The 27,085-nt window shown below is 44.2% G+C and overlaps 3 protein-coding genes across 3 annotated transcripts in view; 2 read left to right on the plus strand and 1 right to left on the minus strand.

Annotated features, from left to right (window-relative positions):
* Positions 1-1,405: 1,405 nt before the first annotated feature.
* On the minus strand, positions 1,406-16,795 carry CCDC77 (coiled-coil domain containing 77). The gene is made up of 11 exons (XM_018576420.1): positions 16,758-16,795; positions 14,295-14,514; positions 12,838-12,980; positions 11,327-11,423; positions 9,737-9,812; positions 8,121-8,209; positions 7,340-7,488; positions 6,429-6,675; positions 5,687-5,812; positions 2,822-2,974; positions 1,406-1,622 (listed from the first exon to the last, which is right to left on the minus strand). Exons 1-11 carry the CDS (start codon positions 16,793-16,795, stop codon positions 1,476-1,478), a joined length of 1,485 nt encoding a protein of 494 aa, XP_018431922.1. The 3' UTR covers positions 1,406-1,475.
* Positions 16,796-17,706: 911 nt separating this feature from the next.
* Positions 17,707-18,243, plus strand: LOC108804598 (octapeptide-repeat protein T2). Its single transcript, XM_018576421.1, has one exon. It carries the CDS (start codon positions 17,707-17,709, stop codon positions 18,241-18,243), a length of 537 nt encoding a protein of 178 aa, XP_018431923.1.
* Positions 18,244-23,092: 4,849 nt separating this feature from the next.
* Positions 23,093-27,085, plus strand: part of KDM5A (lysine demethylase 5A) — a 49,617-nt gene continuing 45,624 nt past the window's right edge. The window contains exon 1 of the mRNA XM_018576441.1: positions 23,093-23,540. Coding sequence (XP_018431943.1) covers positions 23,394-23,540 — 147 coding nt within the window. The 5' untranslated portion in view covers positions 23,093-23,393. The remainder of the gene's footprint in view (positions 23,541-27,085) is intronic.

Consider the following 27,085-nt stretch of genomic DNA (forward strand, 5'->3'; position numbering starts at 1 on the left):
AGTGGAATGATACTGGCTGTTATTTAACCTGGAAGACTGGCAACATCTAGTGGTGGAAATCAATGATTGCAGAGGTCAGCACATGCTCAGCATTAAAGGAGAGTAATGCAACAAAAGCAAACTTTTTTTTATTTCCATTCTAACCAATATTGGGAGAGCCACCATTTTATTATGGCTCAAGCTAAAAATGGGCTTTAAGCAACGTGTGCTGTGTAAGTCAATATGGAACTATGAATCCCACGAAAGTAAAACCACAAAGAAAAACACAACTCTCGATACACAACTGACTCACTTTTTTTGTTTTTAATAACTTATATTTGAGATTTTTTTAAAAACCTTAATAAATATGCTAAGAGAAGCAGCATTTAATACAATAAAAAAAACAAAACATAAAAAGTTGTGAAAAAAAAGATTTGTCCATAGATAAGAAACAATTAAAACATAAAAGGGGATCTAAACTCTCATTAGAATTTATAGTCTGTATTAAAAAAGGGACAGCGAACATGAAAAGGAGAGCTGCAGGTGTTTTAAAAAAAATAATAGCTATAGAATTTCTCCCTATTGTATTGTGTGGAGCTGGTGATATCTTGTAGAACTACGGCTCTGGTCCAGATGCGCAAACTGAAGTGAAGGGTGCTGGGAGTCTCATATGGCCTTGTAGAGCCGACGTGACACCAGGAGATACTCTTCAGCCAGTGCAGAAGCTATCTTTTGAAATCTGCAGCTTTCATTAAAATACTACCTGGTGATCCTGCCATGTTCAGACATTTCCTCTTATTGAGTGAAACTCCCAATTGTGCTCCTACGTTGTCACCCTATCACACTCCTCTCTGGTAGAGACTAACGGCCCATGCACACACAAATTGCAAAGACATGATCCACTGTTGTCACTTCTAGGAAACCGGCCCAGAGCAATGTTGTGCAGCTGAAGCTAGTGCAGGGAAGGGAGTCTACACAAAAGAGAGATGGAAAAGGCATGGCAATTGTTGCACAGCGATACACAGCGCTTTAGCAAACTAAACATCCATATAGGGTTCAGATTTATTTGAAGGACTGCACATCTATGCTACTTCATCCTTTTCTAGTGCTGGAGGCTCTGGATTACAGAATTACAGAATGTTAGCAATCCATCCACAGTGCAATACAGAGAATTTCATGTTAATCAACGTTTGCTCTTCCATTTAAAAACAGACCAGTTATATGGACGGTTTAGATCTAATTAAAAATCTATTCAGTGGGCCAGCCAGCTTGAAACCTATAGACACTTTGCATCTCAGTAAAAATTATAGGTTAAAAGGATATCTTGCCCATAACATGGCCCGCTGCATTTTGAGTGTGTCAGGTACAAAAACAACTCATAACTTTGTCAAATAAGTCCCATCAGAACAAACCACAGTCGCCACTGTAACAGAGTGGCTTATCTGAACAGTCTTGGGGAAATCCTTGTTAACCCTTGTCTTGCCAGACCACACTCTTTAGCCAATTCGAAGCTCGTTCTCCAGGCCGTAGATTTTTGCCTTCAAGTTGCGCAGTTCTCCCTGGATCTTGTGCGTTCGCTTGTTACCCTGGCGTACAGCGCCAAGGATAGCCAGATCCTGATCGGGGCCAATGTTCAGTGTGACCTGTAGATATTCATAAATTGCAGGATGAAGGAGCAAAAATTAAACTTCTACAACCCCAATATAGTTCACAATTCCCAAAAGACATTTATCTAAATCACAAACTGACTCAAATTAAACAAAAGAAATAGAAAAGGCTTCCATTGCCAAACTCTCTGAAAATACTAGCTGCCTGGGTGACATTCTGTTTCTCTGTCTTCAGCAAACAACTATGAATTGTATTAGCCTATTTTAGCCCAACATCGCTGTTAACAGAGGAATAGGCTCCAAAGGAAAATAATACAATGTGATGTATATAAAATTTAGCACAGTTGTATATGCAGTGTAAATATTAGGAGCAGTTTTGTAAGGCTTTTATTTTGCATACAGTGTATTTCTGATGAACATGTAATTCTAGTGATATTGGAGCTACAATTGGTGACTTGTTTTTAAAAAAAGATCCTTTTATATAAACATTTTTAAACTAATACTTGTACATACTGATCTTTCCTGCTGCCCATGTAGCCAAAAACTGCTCCGATCCTGAGAAATCTTCATGTGACCTCTGCAATGAAACTGACACTTTCGGAACTGGATTTCTCACAGCTCTATACTGTTCCTCCTGCTGACCTCTACATCACTACTATACTCTGGCTCCTCCCTCTGATCTGCACTCTTGACAGTAAGAGCTGCAGGGGATGCAGAAGATTGACACTTCTGAAGAGTCCGTTTCAGTAAAGACTTCACAAGAAGATTTCTCAGAATTAGAAAAGTGTTTGGCAGCATGGGCACAAGGAAAGTAAATCACATTTTTCTTTCACAGGTAATGCTGGGTTTAAACATTTTTATATAGCACAAGGGACACTTTAAAAGGTGCAGGTTCCCACCCTTTGCTTCACTACCTAGTGAGCCACCAGAAGCATGCCCTTTAAGAGTTCACAGGCACCATGCTTGTTTCAGGCTACTGACTCGCATGGTAAAGCATCCAGGATGACAGCTTGTACCTATAACAGACCACAATGGCAGCCATCATAAATCCCATTAAAGATAAGGGAATCAACTAATGTGTCTATCCATGCTACATCATGCTAAATGATAGCACGGCTCAAACAGGAGCAGAGCAGATAATGTATCCGCTCACATTTCTTCTTGCCGACCATCCACCCATAAAGCAAAGCCTAACTTGTGGGAAAAGCAGGCCTTTAATTTATCCTCACACTCACCTTAAAAAGTTGCTTTTCCACGTCCCGCAGCCGCTGGCGCAGAAGCTTGATGTCTGTCTTGAAGCCCTCCACCTCCATGTTACGGCGTTTCTCCAGAGCTTCATAACGCTGGGTCATAAGCTGAAGACGTTTGGCGACCTTGTCAGATCGTTCCTGAAATACGGAAGGTGGTGAGCAATGGGGGGGAAGAAACTGACAGGCTTATGTGCAGTGTGAAGACTGCAGTCAGTGCCCCGTGGAGACAGAAGTATTCCTCTTCTATTTTTATAGACGTATATACTGCCGCTTTTTTTCTTACTGTGATGGGATTGCTTAAATTTAACAAAGTCTGCAACATAATGCTGCCATTTTACAGCAGAGCTGGAGGGAGCTGCGATGGGGACAACAACTGGAATGGGAGGTATGAAAGTTATGCTTATGCTTTTTAATTTTATGTACAAAAGTCTCTTATACGAGTTCTGTTGTAAGCTGGACCAATCACTTCAATGGCTTTCACTGATTACCGTATATACTCGAGTATAAGCCGAGATTTTCAGCCCATTTTTTTTGCGGAAAAGTGACATGTTTATGAAGTGTCAGCTGGCAAATGTAATGCAATGTTTATCAGTTCAGAGCTTTATATACGGATCATGTCATCCAGGGATAAGCGATAATTATCATCTATGGAACAATTTGTTAGAAGGTTATCAGAACTTGATTTGGCGAGTGGAAAAAAACAATTATCCTTTGTCTACTGTACAGCTTACTTTGTTCACAATTCTATTTTAATTTGCAGACTTATCACAATCTAACAATGTAGGTGGTCTTTTATCGCCGGTGTTTAAACTAATCCCTACTAGAGGTGCACCGAAATGGAATTTTTAAAACCGAAACAAAACCGAAATAAAAAAAAAAAATTGTCAGGCCGAAACCGAAAATGTTTTATTTTAAATATTTTTAAATCTTATTTTATTTATTTTTTAGAAACTTTTTAATTTTTTTATATTTATTAATTCATCTTTTATTAAATATTTTTTACATTGCTTTTAGGGGCTTTGGGGAAATATTGGGGGTCTAAACAGACCCCTGATGTCCTTTTAAAATAGAAAAAGAGATTTAGGACAAGTCGATCTCTTTTTCTGTATCCCCTGTTATCAATGAACAGGAATGAATCTTCCTGTTCATTGATAACATGAGGACATGGTATGCTTACTATACCTACAACTATGAATGAACATGAGGTGATGCAGATCACTCCCATTCATTCATAATTGAGGATATAGTTAACATACCATGTCCTCAATTATCTACAAACACGCAGCGATCACTGATCCCAACTGCTTGTGCCCGCTCTCCTCTCTGACACGCTGTCACAGGAGGCTGAGCGAGCGGTGCGGGAGGTGAGCTCAGCCTCCTGTGACCGCGCTGGCTGTCTCCACCCACACACCGCTCTGCCGGACTGTGGATAGGCGGCGTGGGAGGAGAGACGCCGGCCGCTCACAGCGCTCTCGTCCTGCAGTGCTCGGCCAGCTGTCACTTTCTTTTCTCCCCGCTGGAACACAGTGCAGCGCCCAGCGGGGAGAAAAGAAACCAGGGATGCGCCGGTGTATCGGCTGAAACATGGCTCTTTCGGCATTATGCCAAAAGTGCCATTTTCGGCCGATATGTTTCGGCGGCCGATACAGTATATCGGTGCATCCCTAATCCCTACTGTACCCAAAATGTGGCATTACATACACCTTAAAGCTAAACTCCAGCCTTCCCTTTAGGCCTTGGCACAGTTGTACCAGCTCCTCTTCTGGACTGAAATTGCTTACTCTGATTTCACTGCATACTGTGAGCTTCTCATCCTGTGCATTGGAAGCTGCAGAAAATCAGACAGATCCCGGCTTATTTCCTGGCTGATTGACATCCAGCAGAATCTAGCTCTTTCCTACCCAGCCTGGCTTTCCCATCCCACCCCTTTCAATAATTGAATTTCAGTTGGATTATAATTCCATTTACCATCTGAACATCTGATATTTCTGCTTTCTGGGTTCAAGTTGCCCAAGTGTAACTTCAGGCTCAATATTAACAGAAGACAGGGCCAAAAAATTAAGCATTTAAACAAGTGTACTTTCCCAAAATCCTGGTAATACTCCTCACAGGGCATTACTCTTTGCAATTACATTTAATTGACACTGACTGCTTTTTAAGACTTCTCTCCCAGTTGAATAGCAAAGTATAGCAGCTATACCAGCTTTAGCCTCTGTCTTGTCTCACCCATCTCTGTATCCTCATTGCAGGCTGTCTGAGAAAACACTTTCCATGGTACATGTCTTCACTCTTCTCCACAAAACACCACACTCTAATATCTTCCCAACCAATCCGTGCAGAGATATTTGCATGTTAATGCAGTAGATGTCTCACGTACAAGCAGTTTCCCTCACCCTCCTTCCATTGCCCTACTGTGCAGAAGCAAGCAGGCTGGGGATGTGTTTACAGCAGGGAGCTAAGCTGCTGCTAATTTGCGCTGCCAGGGTTTTGTATGTATAGGGATGGCATGATTCAGAGGATCTAAGCTAGGAATGTGTCTGCACATGGGTTATATGCTTCAGAATTTGCTTACCGAGCTGCTGATCTTTTTTCTGTCAGATGTAGTACAATTGGAGGCATGAAGAGGTTAAAATCACTAAGCCACACCCATTTACCAATTTCACAGAGGGGGTTGGCATGGGCTAGTTTAGAAGGATTTATTGCCCTAACTGTAACAAGGAGTTGAAAAGTAACTTTGACACATATAAATAGTCTGTCAGACAGGCTAAAAAAACTATTTGGTAGGGAAACATACTTATCCTTTAAGATTTCCATACTCCTAAACATCACTAGCTCTTATATAGGTCTTACCTTAAATATCTCCCGTCCGACATCTCCTTCCTCCCGGATCTTTGCCAGCTCATCTTCCAGGGCCACGCACTGTTCACGGTACATGTCTGCCAGCCGGTTAGCCTGTGCAAGCTGTTCCGTGAGGCTCTACAAGTCACAAGTAGGAAAGCTCTGGTTAAACAAGGCAGGGTGAAAACAGTGTGAAAAGGTATTAAAGTCTAACTCCAGCCAAAATTTCATTTTTGGCTTTGTAATGACTGTGAAAGTGTCAAAGATGCCTTTCAAGCTTTTATACGAGTCTGTGACCCCATTGGGTAGATTTTCCTTAATGTCCTTTTCCTATGTTGCCAATGCAAGAGAAACATCCGTTCACAGATCTCTTCCTCTCTAAATGAAGCTGCAAGCGATGCTGACTGCATCACTTTTGGCTTTGCTTTTCAGCTAGAGAAGGCAGTGCAGAAGGTGACATTAGGGGTCTAAGAGCCGACAAGAGTCTCTTAATCTGTGTAAAGCCAATTGTCGGGGGCCCACTGCCAGCGCCATATGCCCTACATTGTGGCACCAAAAGGGTTAAACTATCATAAATCCCACTTGCAGTGGAGGTGAGGGAGGCAATTCAATAAAAAAAAGCCGAGTAAAAATCATATGGGTTTAGAAATTCAAACCCAATGTGTCTAAAGCCATTCCACGCTGCTCCTTACTCCAGTCCTTTCACAGCACACCTATGGCTTTTAAAATCTGCACAACACTATATAATCATCACCTTGACTTCTTCACTCCGTGATGTCCGAGCCACTCTCTCGGCCTTTGACAATCTAAAGATTTCGAGCTCGTTCTCTCTCTCCCGTTCTGGGTCACGACTCAATGTCAGCTGCTCCCGGCAGCGATCGAGTTCTTGCAGCAGTCTGTCTTTTTCCGCCATCCAGGACTTCTCGTTGGCGCGACCCTCAAACTTCAGCTGCAGGAAATCCCTGGTGCTCTCATAGAGGAGCTTCTGAGTCTTATTCAGCCTACAGATAGCAGATTTTTTTTATAGGCAAAAATACATAAAAGAGACATTAGTTCATTTACAAAATGCTTCATAGTTTAAAAACACTTTTTTGTGCATTTAACTTCAAAAACAAAAATCTTACCAGTTCTTCAATGTGGTGGCTGCATTAGTTTTATTTTTCCATTTTTTTTTCCAGCCCATGTTCTTTCCAGTATCAAACTTCCTGTCCTATAGTGACAATGCTTACTCACTGTACTGGTTCTATAGATCAGCAACATTGTCAGCCTGGGCTGCTTCCTCCTACAGAACACCCCCACTCTTATCTCTATAAAATGTGGGGAGATATTCTATAGTTCACAGTGAGTTGGACAGGGTTGATAACATTGTTTGAGATTACACTGCTGAGTGCACAGGACATGGGAATGCATTGGATATCTGGCAGGATCAACAGGCATTTTTTGCACTTATCTAACAGATATAACAAAATGCTTTCAACAGTATATACAAAACATATTTATTTATACATCTTTTAGCAGGAAAAGCTTTTATAAATTTATTATCTATGGGACTAATACACACACACACACACACACACACACACTAAAAGGCGTACTCACAGCTGTAAGATATAAAAAAAAACGGGAAGGCGCAAACAAAAGAGAACACTGCCCTTGGAAACTCACTTATCTGTCAGTTCTTTGACTTTGTCCTGTTCCCTCTGATGCTGCACCTGAGCCTCCTCCATCCGGATCCTCCGATCATCCAGTAGGGACTCTACCTGCTCTTTGGAGAGGCGGGTCTGCTCCTCCAACTGGGCCTGCAGTGCCTCCACCTGGAGGAATTAGGACACACAGAGACCGCTGAATTGTTAAGAAATACTGTACAGTTATACACAAGATGTCAGTTTTACCTTTGACAGACATCACAGTCCTACCTCTGATAATGTCATCCTTTCCAGAAGGAAGAAAACATCTTTGTTCAGCATAATAGTCCAGAGGCACCATATACTTTCTGGACTGAGATGCTGACTCAGATGACACAACCACTTCATTCCTTGTGCCTGCTGGTGAAGACAGTGTCACTTGCTATAAATTTACAATGTTGCAGTATGTTCACTGGGGGAGAGGAGACTGAGGTAATGTTCCATCCTGCCAGCAGCAGACTGAGGATATCATCTCAGCCTAGACAACGTCAGTGGACTGCAGCTCAAGGGTGGCTTTTTAATGATACAAGTCATTCTGAATTGAGAAAGCTGGTCGGATGTCCAGTGAAACGTCTTCAAGCAAAAATACAGCAAGTCCAGTTGCCCTTATTTTTACAGATGTTTTAACAGCTGTTTTTTCCTAGCTTTTTTATGAATTAGGAAATAGCCACACCAGTGAAAATGATGCATTATTTATGACATCAGGATACAAACTAGCAATTTTGCATTTTGCATTCATAAAACAGGCAGCACCGACTCACTTGAAGCAGAAGTGTCTGGTCATCCAGCTTTTCTGGCGCTTGGCTTCTGTCAGTCTTTCCATTTGATCGAAGTGGGCCTTTTTTTGTGGCTGCAAAAGAGAAAACAAAAATGGAATCATATTTATGGTCTGATCAAATGACAATGCAAAATAAACTGCAAATCACACAAGAAGAAAAGTGTAATCTAATAAAAACAAACAAACACCTTTTCAAGAGGTTATAATGGTCCATTTAAAAAAAAAAAAAAAAATCAGTTGTTGCTATGATTAAATGCCATGTTTTAAAGGAAAAGTGACAGGTTCTCTTGAACACACACCACACACACACTTCCACTCTCCGTTTGTTATTCCTAAATGTCTAGACTTTGTCAGAGCTTACAGACAGGTAATGGCCGTTTCCCCCTCCTCCACATAACATTGTTTGGCCTTGGTCATTGGCTGTTTAGGCCTGAGCACTGCATCTTGTAGAAGGCCATGTGCTCCCCCATACCCATAAGCATCTGTTATTTCTGACAGCTCCAACAGACTATGGCTCATGTCACACTAGCGATTCTGTTGCTGGAGAGAGCACACAAGCAACTGGATTGCTAAAATGTGCAGGGAAAACACTCAGCTGCTGTCACTCTCTAGTTGACACAAATCTGCTGAATTTAGGTCGCCGGGAGAAAGCAACACCTCGCTCATCCAGCCAGCAAGGGAGTGACACATACTGCCCTGCATAGCTTTCCTGTCCCTTGCAGGATTGATACTGTAACAAGAGCCTAATGGAGTGGTGGGGAACATGGTAAAGGTAAGTGTGACGGACCCCGATACTTAGGATCAAGATGTCCACCTCTGTAGTCTTCTTTGCTCAGGAGATACCCCGATGATCTTTAGCACCCAGTCACTAGCCGGAACCAAATGCAGGGTGGCACAAACTCATTTATTGAGCAACTGTGCAACCTTTTATATACAAAGTGATCAGATAAGATTATAACCCCATCACATGCACCCTACCCTCCCCAAACATTCTGACTACACAACCCTACAGGGGTCTAGCTGCTAAAGAGCTGCAGACAGCCATAGCAGGAGTCATAGCAAGGTGTCCTGAGCTCCTTGGAGTACAAAAGGGAGCCAAAGGGGACAGGAGAGGAGGGGGGGGGGGCGGACAGGGGGGGGGTGCCCGCAGTCTTTTGATAAACAGGTTACGCAGCATAACATAATTAAAAATAACCCAGCAATAACACACACATATCCCATAAACTGATGAGCATGTCGTCACAGTAAGTATCAATGGGACTTTCAAGATGACTCACAGAATCCCTTTAACCTAAATACAGATACTTCTATTTCTAATCTGGAACCATTTTTGAAGGGTGGGCTGAACTGCCTGCAAAGTGTGATCTCCTGAGAGCAACAGATGGAAGCTTGTATCACTCACTCCAACTTTCCATCTTATCTACCCAATCTCAGCAGCCACTGTGCCAGTTTTGAAAGTTTTGGCTGATATGAAGGCGTGTGTATGTGTTTTTTTTTATCACCATTGTTCTTATTTCAGCTATAGGAGCAGGCCAACACTTCCTCCATTATGTTTGTAATACTTCTTTTGTTTTATAAACTAATATGTAGTCACCTTACCGGTTAGCGGACGGCCCACACGCTCTTTTCTCTCATGCGGATCTCCAGATTGGACAGTGCGCTGTGGTATGGTGACCTAGGGGTGAAAAAGCACAGTTCACCATGTAACTTTTTTAATTGTGCTCTACTCAGCTTATTCATCATGAATAGTATGCATTGTTCTGTATTTAGTAACTGTTTTTATCCTCAGCAGAACGTTTAAATCAATCAGCATAAGGAAATATGAAACCAATGGATGCCGCTGCTATATGAAAATTGCTCTTTTTTTATGCACCAGAAAACTCAGGATCCCTGGAGCAAGCAGAGAACCATACATCAACTCTGTTCCCATTTTCAGTTGAGACATGCCCATCATATCCCAATCCAAATGTAGGTGCCCGCAATGCACTATGGGATGGAATCTCAGAGCACATAGGGAGTGTGTAGTATGCACTGTCCCTCCTACCCCTCTGCAGCTCCCAACCCCCTGTACCCCAAGCTGTCGGAGTTGCTGTGTATCTACAGCAGTTGTAATAGCTGCAGTAAACAAAAATATTACTGTGAGTTTTTTAAACACTGCTCAGACAAAGGATGAAGAGATACAAAGTAACATTGTTACTTTATTTACTCTGTTTCATTCATCTGTCCCTCAAATGAGTGATGGAGGGACACTGAGAGGAGGGGGGAATCCCTGTGGGGAGAGGACCACAGGCTGAGTGATCAGTGATCACTCACCTGCAGTGTCACACGCCAGCTCCAAGTATTGGGAAGAGTACATTTTTGTCTCCCAATTCCTTTAACCTCTTATTAACCCTTAGTTCACCCTAATCAGCCCTAGCCAACTCCTTTTAGCCTTCTTTCCGTAGCTATTATTTTCCTGCTGATTTTTTTCTCTTTAACATTCAAATTTTGCTTCATTTTGTAAAAAAAAAAAAAATGTGTGTTGCCATGAGAAAAAGAGCACAAAATGAACAAAAAGCCTATATTTAAATTTGTAAATAACTTTGCAAAGCTTTGTATTCATTTTAAACATGAATTTTATAATAAAAATTGTATATTATCAACAGTAACTTTTTTTTTTTTTTAGACTCTGATCAAGTTGTTACATTTTTTGTCTACGGATTTTATAAAATAAAAATCATATTTGCAAGACAATATGACCAAAAGAAATCCTAGCACTACAGCGTTACTAAATAAACAGGCCATGAAAGAAATAAAATGTAAAAATTGCTCTGGCCCACAGGGGATGTACAGGTGTGAGTTGAAGTAGTTAAAATGATCTGCTGCATTTTAAAGCAGTTTTGGCTAGAGAAGGGTATCGCTGGTACAAAGTACAAAGGGGAAGGGTTTTGTTGCATTCGGTGCATCCAAATATCTAATTGGTAATTAGAAAAACTGATAAATTAGTCTGCATTGCTGTGATGTTCATATTCTGATAAAAAAGGAGTTCCACCCACAAAAATGGCTTCCTTTATTATACATGGGTGTTAGAAAACATTGAGCTGGCCTCAGCAGCCCCTCTTTGCTGTGTAGACATGGACAGTACCTTCGATACCTGTATAACTGAAGAAAGCAAAGTCAGACATAATAGCTTTACTTCTTTCTTCCTACCTTGTTTGGAGGCTCTTTGTGGAAATAAGTGATTTCCCCACTGCTGGTTCCAACCAGAGCCAGGAGCTGTTGGATTTTCTTTCTGTCCTCCAGTTCTCTGCAACAAATAATACAACGTTAGCAGCCTACAACACAAACTCAGAACTCTCTATAAATGTACAGTATGACACCACCACCCACCTCCAAATTTCCAAGGCAAAGAAACGTGCTAGTAGGTGTAAGGTAAGTACACAGTAGACTGTTGGAGCAAAGCCCTGCCTGTATGAAGTTTGCACACCAAGAAATGGAAACCAAAAATATCGAAAGAACAAAATGGCTATGCAAACCACAACAGGTCATGAGAATGAGAGCCCTAAAAATGAATTCTACTTAAATTATTATGGGGACATAGACCCCCGCCCTCTGTTATGGTACATAACAGAGGGCGAGGTCTATGTCCCCTTAATAATTCAGCAAGGACAGGATTTTATGGTTAACAAAACTCGCCTTTTATCATTTACTGGGGGAACAACAGCCTTCCTAAAAAAAAAAACTGCTTATATAAGTGACAAAGGTTGAAAACATACCCATGTCCATAGAGTTCAACCGAAACACCTTGCATCCTTAGAACCCTAAACCTGCAGTTGACCCAGAGGAAGGCACCACAACAACCTTAAAGCATGGTCTTATTTACTCGAGCAGAAAAACATCCTTCCTCATCTCCAAAGGCAATCTTGGCACTCCAGCTGTGGTGAAACTATAAACCCCGTCATGTATCTGGGAGTCATGATGTGGCTGTCAGAAGATTGTGATGCCTCATGCGATTTGTAGCCCCACAACAGCTGGAGTGCCAAGGTTGCCTACACCTGCTCTAGATCAGCATTTTACAGCAGTGGTGTCAAATATGCAACCCATTGAGAATCTCCCTGCCCACTGGAAATGGCTACTTTGGTAATAAACACCATCAGGATTTACGCTGATTGGCTTGATTTAATTAATTAGTCTGAGATCCATAGCATTGACTGTTGTCACATAACTAAAAGCACACACAGCTGTGCGCTCCGAGTTTACAGCTGCAAAATAGATTAATGTTGTCAGAGCATGGCATGCTGTGCCTGACAGCAGCAATCAACCATCTGCATATGCCAAGTGGGTAAACTGCTTTGTCTCTAGGCACACAGTGCCCTTGTGACAGCCTGCTGTGCATTGTGAGTAAAACTCCTGTCATTCAAGATAACAAAATAAAACTTGTAGATTAGAAGTGTGGGCTGGTGACCAGACCTGAGGCACTGAAAGGCCCAGAAGCTACAGAGGGATCATGCTGTGACCCATAAGTACAAACCCCTTTAAGGAGTACATTGGGGTAACAAGCTGCGGCATCCAGCAGCTGTGCCTTTGTGCAGTTTATCTGACAGTACAGACAGCATGCAGTGCCAGTGAATGAGGAGACACCCTTCTGCAAACTGTATCTTGTTCAATGCCCAGTATTCTCTTTCCATGTAGAAATCACAAAACACACGCATGATGCCCACCTGATTTTTAGCCGATCGTTCTCGGAGTACAATCTCAGCACATGCTCACGCTCTTGGAACAGATAGACTTGCATGTCACTGAGAGCCTTTTGCAGCTCTGCAATCTCTTCCTCCCGCTGACGCATCTCCCATTGCAGCTTGTGCTAGAACAGAAAACATCAATCAATTCTTCATTTTACCTGACAGGCCCAACACTTAGTAAAGGCTATTTGCGTTACTATTTAGAACAATAAGGTTACAAAGAGAACACACTGAAAGGAATTTATCAAAACGGGAGCAGACCGAATCGGGAACAGCTGTGCATGGCAACCAATCAGCTTCAATCATTTTCAAATCATAACTGAACAAACTAAAGAGAGAAGCTGATTGATTGCCATGGGCAACGGCCCCAGATTCTCTCTGCTCCAGTTTTGAAAATTCCCTCTAATGTATGATGACTTAGTAATTTCCACTATTGCTGTGATGAGCTGGGGGACCTGGGTTTAAACAGTCTAGAGTTTGCAGGTTCTCCCTGTGTTTGTGTTACAGTACAATAGGGTTCTCCGATTTCCTCCCAGGAGAGGTAGAATTGGACTTACAAAATGTCACTAGTGGTCCAGTGCTAGGATCAGAGGGGAAGCACCAAACAGCAATATTTACAATGAGTTTCCTTTTATTGTTCTCTTGCATGGGCAAATCCAGCACAAAACCTAATGGGGGGGGGTGGCAAAGGCTGCAAAAAGGAGTCAAGACTCTCTGCCATTCCAGTAACATGCAGTGTTTTATCTGTTTGTCTGCAGGTGATTGGTTGGTGGAAGATACAGTCCTCGGATTGGTTCTTGCGTAAATAAAAACATAAGTTGTTTCTAATGTGGCGTTCTGCTTTTAAAATATATGAGCCAAAACTGCAGAGTGGGGGAGGGATTAGAATCTCTGTCAAACTATTACTGCTGTGTCCCCACCGCTAGAGAGGAATCCCTTCACTTCCTGGCCCAGCGACCACATAGGAAGCAAAAGGAAAAACCCCTTACAGTAAAAGGGAACCGCCCCCATTGAAAGTTCTAGAAGGACAGGCATTCCTTGCTTGAAGATTTCCCGCCTTCTGTTACCGGGACACAAAGCAAGAACAAAAAAATCTCCCCAAGAGAAAGGAGGCAACCGAATGGACCAGAGGACTTACCTGGTTGGCTGGAGCTTCACATAACTACTCCAATATCAATTATACAATATGGCTGCTGATGTAAGGCGGAGCTTATAAAAAGTCTACCATACTTCTTGGTTTAAGGTGGAATTTTCTATAAAAACAGCCAGGTCTATGGGTACCCTCAGGGAGATCTATACTTAAATGTTAACATAAAGCTCCAGTCTTGCCATCTCTCCCAGGGAAAATACTGCCTCAGGTTCCCTCCAGTAAAGAAAGCATCTTGCCAATTTATTTCACCGGTCTTTAAAAAGAGAGAAAAGCCCCCGATACTCACCTGCTCCTCATAAGTGGACTTGTACTGCTCCAGTTTCCTCGCCAGCTCTTCATGCTCCTCATCAAACTCTGCGATCTTTTTGCGGTAATACTCCAGCAGTTCACGGGACGGGCGGAGGTACGCCAAGCGCTCATTTATGGGAGGCAGAGGGGTAGAGTCTACTTGGTGACAAGTAAGGCTGGAGGATATGGAGGTCTCCGGAGTCTGGGGTGTTCTATACCTGCGGAAAGAGATGACACGTGATGTGAGGGTTGAGGAAATTTTCATGAGGAACAGATGGCTGGTAGAGATTTAAAAGGCCAATTTGGTCCTTTTAAAGGCAAATGCAGCTAAATCCTGTGTGCACATTAACGCATACAGCGTCTCTGACAACTGGCTGCTTTCCATCAATTGCCAAGCATTTGGTTGTCATGCAGTACAATGCGAATCAAATGGCTGCTGCCTTCTGCCAAAACAAGGTGAACATGGAAGTGTGTACCAGGTTGTTCAGCTTGAGCTGAAAGACTTAAATAGACCCTGTCGCCTTGCCCATTCAGCGAAAAGTCACAGAGTCTCTTTAAAGCTAAATTGTAGGCAGATATGAAAGACATAAATTAATACATCACTAAACTGTTATATACAAATTGTAACATATTAAACCTAAATTATATTAAATAAATGCAATATTTAAATGCAAGCAGTGCAAGTACCAGCATTTGACAAGGTATCTGCATTTTGCAGTACCTGTACGGCAAAGTACAGAGTGGGAGCAGAAGAAGCAGCACAAATAGCCAATCAATTCATGTGCGGACTAGAAGCATGCTGGAAGGAGAAGAGAAAGAGAAGAGCTCATCACTGTGTTGCTTCTGCTTTACTGTGCAGTCACAGGCTAGGGGCAAGTCCCTGGCAGCCTAGGCTCAGAGGAAGTAGATCATTAACGTGGTGGGAAAATGTCATCAAATGGCAGAAAAGTACTGCAGGGGACAACTACACACTGAAGATGAATAGTTGCACGAAAACTGCTTTTTGATCTTGTACCTGGCTATTAGCTTGTTTGCCATTTTTGGCTGGAGTTCTGCTCTATATAGAGAAGACAAGAAATACAGAAGCGCACTACCAAGTGGTGAAACCCAGATCCCCTCTGACATCGTATTGTTCCCAGCACCAACTATTGCCACATTACCCTGCCCACCACCACCAGCAACCCTGGACTCCCAATTCATCCACACTTCGTCGCTGACAACGCGCTAGTACCCACACCCTGGTAAGTCTCATTCCATTATTCCCTTATTATTTTTTCTTGCTCAGTCACCACTTGGTAGTGTGCTTCTGTATTTCTTGTCTTCTCTATCAGTAAAACGTTGGACACCCCGGTCCGCAATTTTAGGAGCCGCACACCCAGTACCGCAACCGACATTTGTTTACCCTCACCTCAGGGGCAGCGCTGCATTAGAGGACATTTCTCCCAATTTTTTCGCTGCTCTATAGCCCACCCCTTGACCTAGGTTAGGCTCCATTGCTGCTCATTCTTCCATCATGAAAAATACTCAGTGCTAGGGGGTAGCTTTTGACATCCCATGATGCAGTATTTGGTGCTAGAGAGCCAGACCTCTACTCAACAAAGAGCGCAGTGATGCAGGTCCCCAGCTGACTTACACACCCACTGCTCAAGAAACATGTGCACTGTTGTCTGGTGCATTGGGCCTGGCAGACCACTGCACTGTCTGATGAGCAATGTTCCAGCTCTCCGGTGTGCTGCAAGGGTATTTTAATCCTTGTGGCAGCAAAATCCTCTGAGTGTTCCTGTTCATTCATAACTTCAGAACATTGTGTGTTTAGTATAATCACAACTATGAATGAACAGGAGGTGATGTAGATCACTTCCCATTCATTCATAATTGAGGCTATAGTAAAAAAAAAAAACTATGTCCTCAATTATTTACAATCAATCAGCGTTCACTGATCGCTGAGTGTTTGCACTTGCTCTCTTTCCTGACAGCTGTCACAGGAGGCTGGGCGGGGCGGTGCAGAACCCCCCCGCTGGGACACAGAGCAGAGCATAGCGGGGAAGGAGAGAAAGAATGGTATGCACCGCTGTATCGGCCAGAAAATGGCACTTTCGGACGATATGTTTCGGCGGCCGATATATCGGTGCATCCCTAATTATATATATATAATAGGCCCCATTCATACTGAGCGACATGAAAATCGCGCGACTTTGAGCAACGTGTCGCGCGACTTCTTCCTATTGGGCTGTATGCAATCAGGAGCAATATCGCTCAAAATCGCTCTAAAAAAGGGTCATGTAGGAGCTACCAGCGACGAGCTACAAGTGATATTGAGCGACGAGATGTTAACAGCTCCATTGAAATGTATTGGTGATGCTACATAGAGCGATATCGCGCGGAAATATGAGCGATAAATCGCTCAATGTGAACGGGGCCTTAATGAATAAATGTAATCACTGCTAACTTGTTTTCATACCTGACTCCTCGAGGGTCCCGGCGTGGAGTACGATCCATCTCTCACTCCTGCAAAATCCACTACAAAGAAAAAAAGGTTTTTGAATAGATTAAATATCTTGTTCCAATAATGTGTACGCAGTCAATGAGCTTCTATCACACAGCAAATGTCCAAAAGAGAGCTTTGTTTTACTGACGGAGGAAATCCCACCTCCCGACCCTTAGTCCTGACTATAAGAAGTGGTCGGGGGGTGTTTTATGTTGTTGCAGAGGTGCTAAAAAAGGGTTTATTAATCCAGCAGCGGTCTCCTAGTTATTTGGTCACATGTGCTCCTGTTTACGGTTGCCTTTGATAGATCTCCCTCACCGAGTCCATCATGTTGTGTGGGGATCTTTGCCTCCTCTGCTCCCGCCTCAATCAGCAGGGAGAGAATATGGCACCTGGTTTATAAGGGTGCTAGATGCCAAGTTTGAAATTAGGCAATCCTCCGATAATGGAAAGCAGCAGGCAGAGGTGTGCTGTGAGAGTAGGGGACCACACTCAATCCACCTGCTCCTAAATTAGGCCTTCACAGGAACGTCTGGGCAGCAGAGACAAGCAGCAACATTTCAGCAAAATTGATTCGCCTTAAAAGGGTTTGGCAGAAATGAGCAAAACACTCATAAGACTGGAGCAAAATGGAGATTTTGTATGGAGGTACATCGGAGTACATGGAAGCAATATTTTGCTGCTCATCCTTGCTGGACCCCCCCCCCTTTCTTCATGTCTGCGGTTCAGCTCTGTGCACATGAATGGATCTGGTCATACAGTCAGAACCACATACTGTGCCAGCCCATGGGCAGACGACATCTCAGAATGCAATAAGCATTTTCCCTGCTCCGCCCCCGCACAAATTGCGTGGCAGCAGAGGAAGCCAGACACATAACATGACTCCCCACGCGGCGGCGCCAGAGGAAGCCAGGCACAGAGCATGACTCCCCGCGCCAGAGGAAGCCAGGCGCAGAGCATGACTCCCCGCGCCAGAGGAAGCCAGGCGCAGAGCATGACTCCCCGCGCCAGAGGAAGCCAGGCGCAGAGCATGACTCCCCGCGCCAGAGGAAGCCAGGCGCAGAGCATGACTCCCCGCGCCAGAGGAAGCCAGGCGCAGAGCATGACTCCCCGCGCCAGAGGAAGCCAGGCGCAGAGCATGACTCCCCGCGCCAGAGGAAGCCAGGCACAGAGCATGACTCCCCGCGCCAGAGGAAGCCAGGCACAGAGCATGACTCCCCGCGCCAGAGGAAGCCAGGCACAGAGCATGACTCCCCGAGCCAGAGGAAGCCAGGCACAGAGCATGACTCCCCCGCGCCAGAGGAAGCCAGGCACAGAGCATGACTCCCCGAGCCAGAGGAAGCCAGGCACAGAGCATGACTCCCCCGCGCCAGAGGAAGCCAGCCACATAGGTTGTCAAGGTGTCAGTCTGCACACTGCAAGGATTAAAAGTATAAGTGATAACTGCCGCTCAATATAAAGCAATATCATGCTATGCTGCAGATGTCCCACCACCACACGTCCAGCTCTGCTGCAGAACTCCCTTCCAACACACACAAGGCAATCTCCCACCTCTCCAGCCTGCTCCCCGATCTCCTTTGCCCGCTCCTGCTGCCGCCTGCTCTACCCGGACACCTGGAAACCAAACAAGCCGCCTCTGCCAACCAAACCAATCAAAACGCGTCTTCGTTCCTCCACAAATCAGCCACCGCATCATTGCCTACAAGAGCACGGGGCATGCCGGGAGATGCAGTTCAAAGCGTAAAACGGCGTCACCTGACGCAGCCTGACAGGATTGCAGTTATTGATTTCGTTCTGTTTATAGGTTTCATCAAGTCTATAAGAAATATAGTCCAGGGATAATATGAGCAAGAATTGCTTTTATTAATTATTGTTAATATAAGATATAAAGTATACAAAGTCATACACAGCTTATAGTAAAAAACATTTCTCTTTGCCATCTAGGTGTGTTGCGTTATCGCATAGGTTTTCGCAATATACGTCAACGCATCTAAGCCTGTTGTTACCAAAATGTATCCTGCGATTATCGTAACACATGTCCCATCACTGGCGGAACTACCAGGGTCGCATGTCCATATCTAGGAACCCTAAATAGAGTGCTTGTTCTTTAACCCTTTCGCTGCCAAGACTTTTTTGTGATTTTTGCACATATTATAATCCACATTTTAGGCCTGAAGATTAAATAAAACCCCCAAAACATAATATATATTCGGAAAGCAAAGACCCTGTAGAATAAAATGGTGGCAGTTGCAAAATGTTACATTGCAGGATATTAGCGCAACTCTTTAGCAAACCTAACATTTCAGTATAAAAACAGTTAATTTTAGTATCCCAAAACACGATATAATACCCAATACTTTAATAAAATATAAAAGATGAGGTTACGATAAATAAATATATATACAACATGCCCAGGTAAAAAAATTGTGTGCGTCCTTGAAACGGCAACAAAATATAGTACCCCAAATTGTCAATAGGCAACGCTTTAAAAGCCCATACAGGTCATCGGTTGAGAGATATCCATGGATATTGGCCCTACTCAGCTCACTCTGGTACGCGGCGATACCTAACATGTAACGCAATCGTTGTTTTCGTATGTAATCACACCCGACGTGTGTTTATGTTAATATGCGCACGCTCGCGGTGGCAGGGGGATGTTAAAGGATTTTTTTTTATTTTTACATTTATTTAATTTTATTTATTTTTTGCTTAAGTGAATTGCTATCACATAAGGGGGTTTAACAAGTCCCCTATGTGATACCCCATTGAAGGTGGCAGGTTCTCTTTAAGGTGACATTGAAGGTCAATTAGACTCCTAGTGTCACCTTTCCACTCCAATTAAGCTATTGGAGTACACATTGCTCTCCAATAGCTTCTACTCTGGCTTCTGCAACCAGGGAATGACAGCTGATGGACTGGAAGTGGATGCATTCAGCAGGGAGGAGGTCTGTAAATGGTGGGCGCTCTACACTGGCCCTTGGAAGCAATCTGGCAGCAGCTCAGCTGTCAGAATCGTTTCCAATGTAAAGCCGACACTCGGTCTTTCTGTGGCCCCCAAGTGGTAGAACACGCTAATCCATGCGACTCTTGACATTGCAGTCGATAATACAAAATCACCTGCACTCCATACAGCGTACAGACCTCGTTGAAAGGTTGGTGCTTGAAGTGACAACACGGATGGCGCCGTGTCAGATACAGTCCATAATAGAAGTCACCAGCACTCGATTATATGTGCAAGAAGTAAAGCACTTTTTATTAAATTGTCACATGCGTCATACAGCCAACGTTTCATGGCCACGCAGGGTCCCTTCTTCTGGGCGACATAGTGACATTGCAGCACACAACATGTGGTAATGCACTACCATTCATTGTGCTGAGTTGCATTGGAAAAAATGATGCATGTCCATCATCTGTTAGTCCTGGTGCGTTGGCAGCCTATTCCCTCACGTTGGGTACATTTTCTATCACTTCCTGTTTCTCTGGTACAGGAAGTGAGGGTGATTTCTCCAAAGCAACATGGACATTTCCCAACCTAATTGAAGGGTTCCTCCTTTTAAATAACTTTCAAATCTCAGGGAACCCCTGCTAACAATTACATCTTCAGCTCACCAGACATTAGCGTGGACAGTACATTGTAGATACAAGAATACATAAAAGAATGGGGAATGTGACGTACTTAGCATAGTTGACACCCAGGGCTGCTCTATACAACTTTATTATGTTCAGTAATAATCATGAAATGAAATAAATAATATTGTCCATATGAAATGCAAGTGGTAAAAATTGTAGTGCTCTCTCACATTGGTGGTCAGTGGAAAAGTTACTCCTTCAATTGGTGGTCAGCGAAGGGTAATCAGTGGGAAGAATGCTCCTTACATTGGTGTAATGTCACCACATCCTGTAATGTCTCCAGTATTGCCAACCATCTCCCCCTCCAACATCTAATAATGTCTCCATCATCCATATCTTTTCCCTCCATTAATGTCCCTGGCATCCCCAAAATCCAATAATGTCTCCATCATCCATATCCTCTTCCTCCATTAATGTCCCTAGCATCCCCAAAATCCAATAATGTCTCCATCATCCATATCCTGTCCCTCCATTAATGTCCCTAGCATCCCCAACATCCAATAATGTCTCCATCATCCATATTTCCTCCCTCCATTAATGTCTCTAGCATCCCCATCCTCCATTAATGTCTCCAGCATCCCCATCCTCCATTAATGTCTCCGGCATCCCCAACATCCCCATCCTCCATTAATGTCTCCAGCATCCCCATCCTCCATTAATGTCTCCAGCATTCCCAACATCCCCATCCTCCATTGGTTGGGAATGTCTCCAGCATTCCCAACCATACCCACAGTGGTGTAGTGGTTAGCGCTTCTGCCTTATAGCACTGGGGGTCCCTGGTTCAAATCCAAGCCAGGTCACTATCTACAAGGAGTTCGTGTGTCCTTGTGTGGGTTTCCTCCAGGTACTCTGGTTTCCACCCACACTCAAAGACATGCTGGTATTGTCTAAATTGTCCCTGTATGTATGCCTTAGATTGTAAGCTCCTTGAGTGAATGTGTGCGGTGTAAATTGTTGGCGCTATATAAATACAAATAATACCACCCTCTTGCCTCCAGCATCCCAAGTCTTTTCTACTTCCACCCACTCAGCCCCCTGCACCCTCTCTCACGATGATCCCAAATCATAGGCGGCCGCACATTCCCTACTCCCAAGTAATAATAATCACTAGTAGCAGAGGCTGGTGGAATTGCCTGCTCCCCCGGATTCTGATTGGCTATTCGCTGCTCCAACGCTCCCTCTGGCGGCCGCTCCCAGTGTTGTAGGGTATAGTGACTGGATTCTCCTCCCCCGAGCTCTGATTGGTTCCTATAAGGCTCTCGGCTCCCTCTGGCGGCAGGTTTGGGCGGTGCAGCGCTGTGTGGGACGCGGAGGGATATGCGTCACTCACTGCTCCGAGTATCCCTCCACCGGATCTCATCCTCCTCACACCGGCGGGGTCTCGGTGTCCCTTACACCTCTTCTCGACCGCTGAGCCCCTCGACGTAGTCCCCTCCCTTCCTCCTGTCACGGCTGCGCACTACGTCTCGACCGGCGGAGGAGGACAGTTCCGGCTGCCTCTGACCCCGACTTCCGGCCCTGGACTTGGAACAAAACAAACCGGTGTTTGCTGTCCTGTACCGGAGAAAACAGGCTGGAAGTGTCACCCGAGAGAACGCGTGTGGGAGGGGCTGCAGGGGCCACTGGAGGGACCAGAAGTACCGGGGCTGGTGGCCGCAGAGAGAAGCCACCTGATCATGGGACCCCTTTTCGACTCATGCAGAGGCCTATTTACCTGAAGAGATCTCGGAATGCTTCATTACTTGGTAGCAGCTTGGAATAATCCATTACCTGGACCGACCTGGGGGTGATCTATTACCTGGATACGTCTTGGAATGATCTATTATCTGGAGAGACCTGGGTGTCATCTATCACCTGTACAGATCTGGAAGTGATAAATTACCTGACAAGGCCTGAGTAGTAATCTGGAGAGATCTGAGGAGTGATGCATTACCCGGAAAGATCTGGGGGTGATCTATGATCTGGAAGTGATCTAACACCTGATAAGGCCTGAGGAGTAATCTGAAGAGATCTGGGGTGATCCATTACCCGGAGAGACCTGAGGGGTGATCCATTACCTGGAGAGACCTGAGGGGTGATCCATTACATGGAGAGACCTGGGGGGTGATCCATTACCTGGGGAGACCTGTGGGGTGATCCATTACCTGGGGAGACTTGGGAGGTGATCCATTACCCGGAGAGACCTGGGGGTGATCCATTACCTGGGGAGACCTGTGGGGTGATCCATTACCTGGGGAGACTTGGGAGGTGATCCATTACCCGGAGAGACCTGGGGGTGATACATTACCTGGGGAGACCTGGGGGGGAGGGGGTGATCCATTAACTGGAGAGACCTGGGGGTGATCCATTACCTGGGGAGACCTGGGGGGGGATCCATTACCAGGGGGGTGATCCATTACCTGGCGAGACCTGGGGGGTGACCCATTACCTGGGGAGACCTGGTCTGGACCCTCTATCAGGATACATCTGATGGTTATTCATTACCTGAAGAGGCCTAGGAGTGTCCCTTTTAACAGCAGCAGTTCTGTGAACCTGAATTGCTCGGATCTTGATTGTGATCTTATGGTGAAATCGGTCATGTTCTCCATATGGATTCTGGATTGCGACACCTACAGGGTAGACCCGTCATGGTGCAGTTAGTGGCACAGCCTGAGGGTATCTTGGGGAGGAATCTACTGGTTGTCTCTGAATGTCTGGATGAATTATAATTTGCAGCTTCACTGAAGGATTCTGGGACTGTCTTGCAGCCCTTTAAAAGTTGGGGTGTTACATGAGACCAGATCTAACCCCTACCTTTCCCTGGAATACGAGTGGCAGATGAACAAAGGGCTTTGTACTACCAAGAAAAGCGGAGGGTCCTGTTGTGACAGGGCCACATGCCTCTCCGTCCTCTGGCACTCCACACTCCAAGCATCTGTGCTGCCTTTTATTGCTCTGTACACGTAACTGTATGCTGAGAGATTAGTATTAACCCCCGGGATGGCTTCGTACAATGAATTTGTTCCCCCACCGGAGTGCCCAGTCTTTGAGCCGACCTGGGAGGAATTCTCAGACCCCCTCAGCTTCATCGGGCGTATTCGTCCCATTGCTGAGAGAACCGGAATATGCAAAATTAGGCCGCCTAAGGTAAGCATGCCCTGTACACCGAGATCTTCTGACCTGGAAGGTTTATTCAACAGAATTATTTGCATGCAGCTGGCAGATGGAATAAAAATGCTCCTGTCAACAAGCAAAGCACCTGTGTGAGAAGCCTCAGATGGACTCCCTGGTCATCTACTATTTCTGAGGCAGCAAAGCTGAAAAGTGATGTCCTCTTATCAGGGTGTCACACCTTGCTAAGCCCTTTTAAGATGTTCCTGTTAGGGGGGTGCAAAGAGAGAAGCCATTTTGTGTAGCTTAGAAAATTCCACCTGATTCCTCACAATGTGACGGGGGGAACATTTGGATAGGCAATGCCAATATTCAGCAGGACACAGAGGTGGAATTTATCAAAACTGGGCAGACAGAATCTGGAGCAGCTGTGCATGGCAACCAATCAGCTTCAATCTTTCATTTTCAAAGTTTAAATAATCAAACTGAAGATACAAGCTGATTGGTTACTATAGCCAGCGGCTCCAGTTTTGATCAGTTCCACTCCTATAGAGAGAGATTGCATTAAAAACCTGACAGGGGTTCTAACCCTTCCACCCTCCATTCAAAGCAATGGGGAAAAAAATGTTTCGGCTTTAGATAACACAACTTGTTATTCATTGATTCAAGTGCATCTGTCATGACAGAAGTATGCTGACCTGCTCCTAAAAATGCCAGCCATGAAAATCACGCTGTAAAAAAAGTCACCTTATCTCTCTACTTGTTCCAGGTCAGTGACTTGGAATGCATTGAAGCATAGGCATCAACATAACAGTAAAGGAAATAACATTCTGAAAATGAGACGTTAGCTACGGCCACCTACATCATTCTCTTCTGACAGGTGTATCAAGTTTAGAAAAACAAAACTAGCCCACCCTCCCTATCCCCCTACAGCTATCCTGGGGACCCCCAACTCCCACCCAGATGATTATCTTTGCTCCACAGTGGCGGCCTCCTCCATTGCTGATCACATCTGTCCAGTGAGTCTCTATAGACTTAATTGGGATCTTACTCCTACACTACAGATACTGGGGGGGCTGATGTATGAAGTATTCACCCAAATGCCGTTTGCACAGCATTACAGCAGCTAGATGGCGTTGAGCAGTTTAGGAAATTGCTATGCTCCTCTTGGTCTATCTAGCTACTGTACTGCCACGTGAATGCCTTTTGCCCAGCTATATGCTGGGTTAAAGTGTAAAGGCAAAAGTCCCCCCCCCCACAGTGCTAAAGTAAGGGCTTACCTTAAATGATGTCTCTCAATCCGATCTTCTTTCCTGTAGTTTTTAGCTGTCCCTCCAGCACTGGTGCAGGTCTCTGATCCAGCGCTGACTCCTCTGTCCTCCTCTGATGTCCCACGGTGTCTGTGCGGGTGCACGCTGCTCCATAGACTTACCTTGTGTCTCTCCTCATCTCCCGGCCGAACATCTGAACTGCGCATGTGCCCGCCCCAAGATCCTTTGCGGCCGCCCGAGAAATTTTCAGATGTTCGGACGGGAGTGCTCGGCGGAGACACAGGTAAGTATTAACCCTTTGAAAAGGTTTTTTTTTTTTTAAATCGTCTTGCATATATCTACTGCTTGCTAGCACTAGATATATGCAAGAACATGCAAGGGTTTAATAACCCTTTAAGCCATTATACATCAGCCCCCAAGGGTATCGCCCCATTCAAGTCTATGGGGATTGTTCTGGCAAGCAAGGAAGCTCATAGTGGGAGAGGGGGAAGCAGCTCAAGGAGCCAATTAGCTGTGCTGCAGTGCTAATATGCAGCACGGAGCTGTACTGGCCGGCTGTTAGTCGTGCGAATGAGGCCTAAGGAAAAATAGTACAGGTGTGTTTTTTGGTGCATCAATGTGTGCTTGTGGGCCCATAGACTTCGAATGCAGCGCACACAAAATGCGTTTTTGCACATGCCAACAAACCCCTAGCAACCTGTACTTTATTTGACTTTTATTGGACAAAATAAAACCTCCGAATGCATACAAATGTGCATCAAAAAGCACACAAAAATGGTGACGCAATGGTGTGAGCCTAGCCTAAGGGTCATTCCTGGAGAGTAGTGCAAGTGCAAGGTAACGACACATGGACTGCTTTGCATAGGCAAATCTATATTTCCATTCTTTTATCCTATCTGCAAGCTTGTTTAAGGAGAACTCTAGTTTAATTTTAGTGCGCACACATTTATAGTAAGTATCAGTTTTAACCCCTTCATGACCGAGGCCATTTTTTTTTTTTTCTCCATTTTTTGCACCAATGTTATTATCCACATTTTAGGCCTGAAGATTACTTCAAACCCCCCCAAACTGAAAGCCAAGACCCTGTAGAATAAAATGTCAGCAGTTGCAAATTTGTATGTTGCATGATTTTGGCGCAACATGTTTTCAAACCCCCACATTTAAAAAAAAATGCACTTAAATGCCCCAAAACACAATAAAATACCAATTTTTTACAATAAAATATACAATACGAGGTTTTAATGAGTAAATAGATACCCAATATGCCTAAACACTGTGTGTGTGCGTGAAACCAACACAATACAGTACCACAAAATGTCCATTGATGCTCTAAAAGCCCCATACAGGTCATCAGTTTAGAGATTCTCATGAATATTGGCACTATAATTATTGCTCTCACTCCGGCGTGCGTGGGGATACCCAATCGTATTCGTTCGTAGGCACACCAGACACGTGTTTACATGATGATGTGCGGGGGACTTTACATATTTTTTTTTATTATTTTTACATTTATTTCATTTAATATGTTTTTTAAAAACTTTTCTTTTTACTTTAATTGCTATCACATAGCGTACGTAGGTGACCCAACATGTGTTTACGTGAAGATGCGCAGGTTCGCGGGGGTTGGAGGACTTTTAAAAAAAAAATTTCAATTTATTTTTACATTTATTGTATTTAATATTATTTTTTAAACTTTTTTTTTTTGTTGACTTCAAATGCTATCACATAGGGGCGTTTACAAGCTCCCTATGTGATAGCATATTGGCAGTGACAAGTACTCTTTAAAGTGATACTGGGGGTCCAAAAGACCCCTAGTATCACCTTTTCACTCTAAATAAGTTATCGAAGTGCAGATTGCCTGGCTTCAGGAGCCCCACTGCCAGGGTTACGAATAATTGTGCCCAGAGTTCTTCTTTAAAACGGCTGAGAATACAGGATAAGCCACATAGAGAGTGTATTGTTTTTGATCAGCCTTGGCAGTCTGAGAAATGATAACATTTAGGAGCCCGTCTGCCCATTCCAAGAGCCAGCAGGATTTTGTTTAGGGTCTAGCTCCATTGATAACTAGAGAAAACCTCAAAAGGTACAATCTGTGATTGGCGACCTGGCTCCTGGGATTTGTCCAGCCCTGGACTGACAGCAGTAAAACATATGTATTGCACTACTGAGCAGAAAACACAACCGGCACATGTAACAGGAACACGGGGACCATGAAAATAAACATATTCAGACATTTAAAGTGTGTTAGAAAACTTTATCAAAATGACAATTTGAGTTAAAAGTGACAGATCTTTAAAATTACCCAAATTG

Source organism: Nanorana parkeri, unplaced genomic scaffold (assembly GCF_000935625.1).
Source record: "Nanorana parkeri isolate BGI_ZX_2015 unplaced genomic scaffold, ASM93562v1 scaffold67, whole genome shotgun sequence".
In the NCBI taxonomy this organism is placed as follows: Eukaryota; Metazoa; Chordata; class Amphibia; order Anura; family Dicroglossidae; genus Nanorana; species Nanorana parkeri.